Raw genomic sequence first — 9,045 nt, 5'->3', positions numbered from 1 at the left:
TGACTGCACCAAACTACATTCCTTCTATCAGTGTATGACGGTTCACATTCTCCACAGCTTCCCCAGTATTTATTGTTTGTGGATTTTTGAATGATGGCCATTGTGACTATTGTGAGGTGATACTTCATCATAGTTTTAAATTGCCTTTCTATAATAATGATAGTGAGAATTTTTTTTTCATATATCTGTGTGGCATTTGTATGTGTCTATTTGAGAATTGCTTGTTTAGGGCTTCTGCCGATTTTCAGATTGGGTTTCTTGTTTTTTATTATTATTATTAGGTTGTATAAAGTCTTTATATTTTGGAAATTAAGACTTTGTCAGTTGCATCAATTCTAAATGTTTTCTTTAGTCCTGTAGGTTGTCAGTTTGCTTTGTTTATGATCTCCTTTGCTGTCCAAAAACTTATGTTTAATTAGGTTCCATTTATTAATTTTGCACTTACATCCATTACCTGGGTATGCTGTTCTAGGAGATCATTGCTGAGATTTACCTCAGAGTGTTTTGCCTTTGTTTTCTTCTAGGAGATTTACTGTGTCTTCCCGTACATTGAAGTCTTCAAGCCATTTTGTGTTTATTCTTGTGTATGCAATGAAGGAGTGTTCTAACTCCATTGCTCTGTATGCTGCTATCCAGTTTTCCCAACAGCATTTGGTGAAGAGATGGTCTTTTCTCTGTAATATTCTTGGCTACTCTGTCAATGATTCATTCAACATACGTCTGTAGATTTATTCCTAGGCCCTGTATTCTGTTCCATTTTTCCATATGCCTCTTTCTGTACCAATATCTTGTCATTTTGATTATTGTATCTCTGCAAAAGTGTATGGAGACCTGGTGGTTTATTCCTCCAGCCTCTTACTTTATTTTGAATATTGCTTTGGAAATTATGGATTTTTTAGTACTCTGTGTAAGTCTTAGGATCATTTGGTTCAGTCCTAAAAAGAAATGTTTTCATAATTCGATAGGAAATCACAATAAGTCTGTTGATTGCCTTGGGCAGTATGGCCATTTTAACAATTTTGTTTCTTCCGTTACATGTCCATTGGGTATCTTTTCAATTCTTCAAATTTTTTTTATTTCCTCAATCAATGTTTTCTAGTTGTCCCTGTATAAGATATTCACCTCCTTGGTTAGATTTATTCTTAAGCATTTAGTAGTTTTGGGTGCAGTTATAAAAGCGGTTGTTTCTATATTTGTTTTCCTGTTGATTGAATGGTAGTGTAAAGAAATGCTATTAGTTTCTGTACATTACTCTGGGTACCTTGCCCAGTTCCTTTTTTAGCCTAAGTACTTATTAGTGAAGCTTTTACAGTTTTCTTTATATAGTGTCATGTCTGTGTATCGTGGCAAATTTACCTCTTCTTTTCCAGTCTGAATCATTTTATTTCTTTTTCTTGCCTGATCTTTGTGGCTAGGACTTCTGAGACTATATTGAATTGAAATTGTGAGAATGGGCAACCTTGTCTTGTCTCAGGATTTTTGGGAAGGGTTTCAGTTTTTCACCATTGAGATTTTTGCTGGCTATATGTTGGTCATAAATAGCTTTCATAATGTTGAGATATGGTCCCTCTATGCCCACTGTGATAAGAACTTTTATTGCAAATAGGTGTTAAATATTATGAAATGCTTTTTCTGTATCTACTGAGATGATCATGTGGTTTTTTGTCCTGCTTTGTTGATATGGTGTATCACAATTGATTGATTGATTTGCATATGTTCAACCATCCTTGTGTTCCTGGTATGAACCTAACTTGACCATGGTGTGTAATCTCTTTTTACATGCTGTTGGATTCTGTTTGTTAATAATTTCATAAAGAATTTTATATCTATGTTTATCAATGATATTGTCCTATTGTTGTCTTTGGTGTAGTGTCTTTTTCTGGTTTTGGTATCAGTTTGATGTTGGCCCTATGGTGTGAGATTGGGAGTACTCTCTCCACATCAAGCTTTTGGAAAAGTTTGAGGAGGGGTGGCATGGATTTTTCTTTGAATGATTAGTCAAATTCCCCAGTGAAGCTATTAGGGTCTGAATTTTGTTTGCAGCGATTTTTTATTTTATTGATAATTGTATTCCATTTCTGGTGATCTCTCTGTTCAAATGGTCAATATTTTCTTAATGCAAAAATGGTTGGCTGAATGTTTCCAGAAACTTCTGAATCTCTTCCTTTTTTTCCAGTTTGTTTCCATATAGTTGCTCATGTTATTCCCTTATGATATTTTGCAAATTTGTTTTACTCTTTGTATTTTCTCCATTGTCATTTCTTATGTTATTTGTGTACTCTCTCTATTCTTGTTGATGAGTCTGTCCAGAGTTTTGTCAATTTTGTTTACTATTTCAAAAAATAGTTTGATTTTTTCTATTTTTTAAACTCTAATTCAATTCTTCCTTCCATGACCTTAAATATTTCCCTCTTTCTGATGACTTTTGGTTTTGTTTGCTCTTCTTTCATGATTAGTGTTTATAGAACGTTAGATTATTTATTTGAAATTGCTCTTCTTTGAAGAGGGCCTTGTCACTATGAACTTCCCTCTAAAGCCTGCTTTATCTGTATTACATAAACTTTGCATAGGGTTTTGTCATATATCTCGATATATTTTTTATTTATTATTTTACTTCTTCACCTCCCCTACTTGTTTTAGTACCATGTTGTTTAATCTACATGCCGTAAATTTTTCTCCCTGTTTTTCTGTGATTTATTTCTACTTTCATGGTATTATACTCAGAAAAGATGCTTGAAAAAATTTTTATCTTCTTAAGTTTGTTGAGGCCTCTTCTGTACCTGAGTACATAGTCTTTCCTCGAAAATGTTCCATGTGCACTAGAAAAGAATGTATATTCTGCTTTGGGGAGAAGTAGTGTTTTGAAAATATCAACCAACTCCAATTATTTCATCGTATATTTTAGTATCTTTGTTCTATTATTTATATTCTGTCTGAAAGCTTGTCTAGTCATGGTAATGGGGAGTTAGAGTCTCCTACTGTGATTGTGTTCCCTCCGATTTCTCCCTTTTTATCTATTAGTATTTGCTTTACTTATTTAGGTGCTCATATATTGAGTGCATATATCTTAATGAGTATAATACCCTCATTTTGTTTTGCTCCTTTAATTATTATATCATGTCCTTGTTTATCTTTCTCTATGGCCTTTCATTGAAAGTCTATTTTGTGTGAAGTCAGTACTCATAGTCCTGCTTTCTTGTCATGTCCATTTGCATGGAATATATTTTTCCATCTTCTGACTTTCAATTGATGTGTTTTCCTCTTACTAAAGTGGGTCCCTTGTATGCTTCATAATGTAGGGTCTTGTTATAATATCCCATCTGACAATAAATATCTTTTGATTGAAGCACTTAGTCTATTAACAATTTTGATAATTATTGATAGATTGCTGTTTATTTCCATATTGAACTTCATTTCCCAGTTGATTTTGTATTTCCTTTTTGTTCATTTCTTTTTCTTTTTGTGGCTATATAACTTTTCTTTATTATCTTGGTTTCTTTTTGGCTTTATTAATTCATTGTAAGCTTTTGACTTCTGGTTACCGTCTTTTGTATGTGTATTGACCTGTTAATATATCTGTTTATTTTGACTGATAGGAATACAATCTCTAACCCCTCCTACAGAGAAGAGAAACAAGAAGAAAATACTCTGTATTGTCCTGTTTCGCTCTCTGACCCTTAAAAATTATGATGTCCTGTTTTACAACATCATGTATATTCTATTTTATGTCATGGCAGCTATTGTCTTTCTAATTATTTCTTTCTACTTTCTATAGATTTCTGTTTTTTTCTTTAGACTAGATCTTTCATTATTTCATTTCTGTTGCTAAATTCTTTAAGTATTCACTTTTATGGAAGTTATTTATCTCTCCTTCTATTCTAAAAAATAGACTTGCTTGATAAATTATCTTAGATTACAGCTTTCTTTCATTCAAGACTTTGAATATATCTTGCCACTGCCTTCTGCCTGTTATATTTGTGTAGGGAACCAGTTTACAAATGTAATATATATAATTATTTACATATGTAAAGAATACCTAAAATCAAGGTAACAAATAAGATGAAAATCTATACATTAAAAAATAGAAGACATTGATGAATGTAATTAAATCTGTTCCCAAGAAATGAAAAGATCTCTTATGTTAATGATGTGAAACTATGTGGTTGAAACAAACATACTACACAAGGCAATCTACATTTAGTGTGATTCATGTCAAAATACCCATGAGATTTTTCCATTAAATAGAACAAATACTTTCAAAATTTATATGTAACCATAAAGATCATGACTTGCCAAAATAATCTTGAAAAGTAGTATTAAATCTAATAGTGTAAAATAATCTGATGTTAAAGAGTCCTTTAAAGATTTAGTAATTTAAAAAACATGATATTGGATCAAAAACAGACACCAATCAATAGAAGAGAATAGTGCAACCAGATATAATCCCTCACACCTATGATCAATTTACCCATGAAAAAGGAAGCAAGAGTATAAAATGAAGCAAAGACATTCTCCTTAATAAGTAGTGCTGGGGAGATTGAATATGCGAAAGATAGATTATAGTATTTCCTCACATTGTATACAATCTATGAGCACAGAATATCTTTCTATTTATTTGGTTTACTTATATTTCTTGCACCTTTAATTTATAGATCTATGTTTAGATCTTTAATTTCACTTATCTATTTTATTCCTATTTTATTCTTTTTGGTATAAGTTTACACACAATAGTTTTCCTAATTACTCTTTCTGATAATTTGTTGTTAGTATATAAAAATGCAACAGATATTTGTATATTGATTTTGTATTCTGCAAGTTTATTAAGTTTGTTGACAATTTCTAACAGTCACTGGAGGAGTCTATGGAGTTTTCCATCTATGTGTAATTACGTCATCTGTAAAAATAGTACTGCTTGTTTACAAGTTGGATGTCTTTTTTAATGTTTCTTGACTAGTTTTTCTGGCTAGGACTTCTTGTAGTGTAATTTAGGACTTGTGAGGATGAGCTACTTTTTCGTATTACTGTACCAGAGGAAAACTTTCCTGTATGTTAATATTGAACTTGATGAAAGTCATGGGTTTTTCATATATGGCTATTTTTATCTTTAGTTATATTCTATCTAGAGAGAATTTGTTAAGAATTTTTTGTATACAAAAGTTAAGATCAGTTCTGTCAATAATTTTCCTACATTTTTTTGAGATTGTTACCTTTGAATTCTCTGTTTTTTAAGGGATGGTATCACATTTATTGATTTGTGTATGTTAAATAATATTTATGAATCAGGGCTAAATCATACTTAACTATAGTTTATAATTCTTATAATATGCAATGAATTCAGGTTGATAATATTTACTTAGAATGGAATATACACATACTGAAGGAAAAATTTACATTGTAGCTTGAGTGTACATTTATTTATTTTAAAATTTTATCAATAATTTGAATTTGGCTTATGTTTAATGGAATTTATTTCTAAATAAATAATATAAGTTTTGGTAGAACTGGACTTACCACAGTTTACTGATACAGAGCATAGCTATTATTTGCAATTAGTGAACAAACACTTGCCTTAAAATGCCATATTATACTAACAATGCCAACTGTTTCAGGACTGGAAAACATATGGCTTCCTAAAATGCATTACCTTGTCTTTTCCACACTAACCCACATATAATGTTACTTTTTTGTTTTTTGATTGTTTGTTTGTTTGCCCCTTAATGGGGTCACTGCTTATAGAACCCAGGACCTTATGCATAACTTTATTTATCAACATCATTTTGGAACACTTAACAGAAGCCACAAGAGTATGGATTAAAAATGACAAGAAAAATTATTCCTTCTAGGGACTTAAAAACCTCTGAGTGAAAGAATGGTAAAAATAAACATTTGTAAGTGTACAATCAGATTTTTCTCTTGTGTAATTGTAAAGTAGAATATTAAATTACATTTGTTTTACTTATAGCACTGAAATAAAATTTAAACAAAATTCCTCCCTTTGGAATTTCTTAAATTTGATTGATTATTTTAATTTAATTTTAATTCATAAATATTTAACATTTATTTATAAACATAACAAATAAACTGATATTTATTCTGCTGATGTTTTGAATATAGAGCTACTTATTGTAAAGTACACAGAGAAATAACTACTTCCGTTTACAAATCAAATTTTGATTCACTTTAATTACAAATGATAATGAAATTTTTATAACCATTCTGTAAAAATTTTACACAAATTTCACTTTAAATTCCAATATTTTAAAATTATTTTATTTACTTTGTGCATATTTATACTCTGTTCACCAATGTTGTATAAATTTGGGTACAAAAGGAATGAGATTGTTTTATCTCATACACCCCAAAGTTAAATTGTTTAAAAAGATATTCTCGGGAAAATATTTGCACATCACAGTATAAAAATAAATATCCTATATATTTCATTTTAACTGGATTAATGAGAAGGAAACACTGGCTGATTGTTACACTTGGGTTGCTAAGAGACCAGTCTTTTTGTGATGTCACAGCCACTCAGGTTGAGAACCATGTTGATGGCCTATCAGTTTAACTGTGCAGGCCTTCTTAAGCAGCATTTGAAGCTGCACTGCTCAAAATCATGCAGATTAGAAAAGTAGCTGTAGGAAATGTTATTTGAGATGGCACATATTTCTTCAGAAATTCAAGATGTGCCTCCTAAAGATGGACCAACTGATTCAGGAAACCCTGGTAGATCTCTATCGTGTGATCAAACATTCTCTGGGGACTTGGACTTGAGGTGTATGATTGAAGAAAATGCTTTTCAGACTTTGTCTGAAAAATCTTTGATAAAAAGACCATGTTACACACATTGTGTCTTGGAACCAGATGAAGATAATGATTTTCGTTCTCTGACATTTCCAAGAAAACTCTGGAAAATGGCTGGGAGTGACCAATTTAAATCCATCTGGTGGGATGATAATGGAACTTCCATAGTTATTGATGAAGATGTCTTTAAGAAGGAAGTTTTGGAAAGAAAGGCCCCTTTCAGAATATTTGAAACTGGAAGTATGAAAAGTTTAGTTAGACAGCTTAACCTTTATGGGTTTAGTAAAGTGCGGCAGAAATGTCAAAGATCTGCTTGTCTAGTTGACTTTCTGGCAGAAGAAAAAGAAGCCTCTGTTTTAAGCAAGGTATACACAAATTTTAGTTATGACTTGGTAACTTATGTATAAAATTTTATTTTGTAAATCAATCTATGGTAATATAAATGTAAAGCTAGATTTTGAAAATAGTATAAAACTACAAATGCTAAAATTCTTTATTTTTTCTAAAAATGAGGACAGTGACTTAACTCTTCAAGACTATGATGAAGTTTGCTAGCAGCTATGAATCTTATCAGAAATCTAAGTGAAGGTATGAAAGCTGCTTTTCAAAAGTGGCATTCACCGTTACTGCAAACACTAAATTCTTTAATTTGGTGACTATACTATTTACATGTGTATTTTCCAAATAAGGAACTTCAAAATATCGTCAGCAATGTTCATATTTTGATGATATTATCTTTGCATACTAAACATGAAATCTGAGGTTTTAAAGTTAAGGCTTATTGTAGTTATGTATTTTGGTTTAAATTATTACTAAAACCTTTCTCCTTTGGTTGTAGCTGCAGTTCTACCATAATCCAAATTTTAAACGAGGCTGTCCTCAGCTTTTACTGAGAATAAAAAGAAGAGTTGGGATTAAAAATGCCTCTCTGGTGTCTTTATTGGCTCGAGATTTCAACAAGAAGCACTTTAAAGGAGGAAGTAATGTTGATAAAAATAATTCTGATTTTGTGGCTGACACTAGTGGAGAAAGTGCATTTTTACCTTCTGCAGATTTAAACATGCCTCTAATAAGAAAGCCCTCTATTGGCCACATAATTTGTGATAAAACTACCCCGCTCAGAGGTGATTTTTCTCCTCCATCATCAACGTCAGTTAGACCACCAGAAAATATTGCAGTGGAACAACTAGCTATTTTAAATCAGTTGACCACTGTCCACGGGCACTCTCAAAGCAGCTACACTGAAGAAAATGGCCGTGTTGTGAACTTCATTACAACTACAACTTCTACTTCTCAATACAGCATTTTGTCCCCCTTACAGAGCAATTATTTTGGACTGATGGTGGAGCCTTCTTATTTTCCAAATAGATATCACAACATATCTGCCAATGAAGGTCGTTTTTGTAAACTTCAACCTGTGAGTAACCCACGGTTTCCAGTGCCAGTGATAGCTGATACATCAGCTACTTCTATTTCAAGGCCAACTCATCAGACATCTTCAGTTTATGAACGTCATCCTAATTACAACTGAACTACCAGAGGACTACCAGGTTATGCATGATAACAAAGATTAAAATTGATGTTTGCAAATTTTGACAAATATCTGCAATTTTCTTATTTGAACAATAAACATAGAATTGTACTTTATTATCCTTATTTTTTTAAATAGAGATAAGAGTTAAAAGTGATACTATGTTACCATTTAAAGAAAAAAAGAGATATTTGTTTGATATGATCATTTGATGGAACAACATGAGTGTAAATTTAAATAATTTCTGTGAGGAAGAAGAGAAAATGGAAGAATTTGGAAAAAGACTAAAACATGGAGAGAGGGAAAATTACTTAGTGGTTTCTGGTTCATCCTGAAAAGTATTAAATGTGTTAAGTTAGGTTATGTTGGAACAGGATGAAAATGCAGGAACCGGCCCAGTGATCATGGTCTTTATTATGTCATCTCTGGTATAATAAAAGTCACATGATATAGTCTCAGATGGTACATTCAGCATGTGGTAAAATTTAACAAGGAACTTTATCTATGGTCTTCCTTGTGCTGTTTTCTAAGCATTCCAAATGTTGCTTTATTTTTCTCCACTCAAGAGTCTGCACTATATTTTTAGAGTGAATATTTTAAGTTACTTTTATGTTCCAGCCAAACACAAGCTTACATCTTCAGGGTTGCACTTAATACTTTTCCAAATCTAAGCCCACAAACTCATCTTGGTTTAGTCATTTCATTATCGATCT

At 31.6% G+C, this 9,045-nt stretch overlaps 1 protein-coding gene across 1 annotated transcript; it reads left to right on the top strand.

Moving 5' to 3' along the window:
- Positions 1 to 6,547: 6,547 nt before the first annotated feature.
- LOC140693815 (heat shock transcription factor, Y-linked-like) lies at positions 6,548 to 8,448 on the top strand. The gene is made up of 2 exons (XM_072957441.1): positions 6,548 to 7,166; positions 7,640 to 8,448. The coding sequence occupies exons 1-2, from the start codon at positions 6,642 to 6,644 to the stop codon at positions 8,330 to 8,332; spliced, it is 1,218 nt and encodes a 405-aa protein (XP_072813542.1). The 5' UTR covers positions 6,548 to 6,641; the 3' UTR covers positions 8,333 to 8,448.
- Positions 8,449 to 9,045: the final 597 nt, after the last annotated feature.

Source organism: Vicugna pacos, unplaced genomic scaffold (assembly GCF_048564905.1).
Source record: "Vicugna pacos unplaced genomic scaffold, VicPac4 scaffold_20, whole genome shotgun sequence".
NCBI classification, from domain to species: Eukaryota; Metazoa; Chordata; class Mammalia; order Artiodactyla; family Camelidae; genus Vicugna; species Vicugna pacos.
Note: the sequence above shows the minus strand (reverse complement) of the source record. Positions and strands in the feature narration are given on the sequence as shown.

Coding starts and splice junctions, on each gene's coding strand:
- LOC140693815 (XM_072957441.1), top strand. CDS start 6,642: ATGTTATTTGAGATGGCACATATTTCTTCAGAAATTCAAGATGTGCCT. Junction 7,167..7,639: donor AAGCCTCTGTTTTAAGCAAG/GTATACACAAAT, acceptor CTTTGGTTGTAG/CTGCAGTTCTACCATAATCC.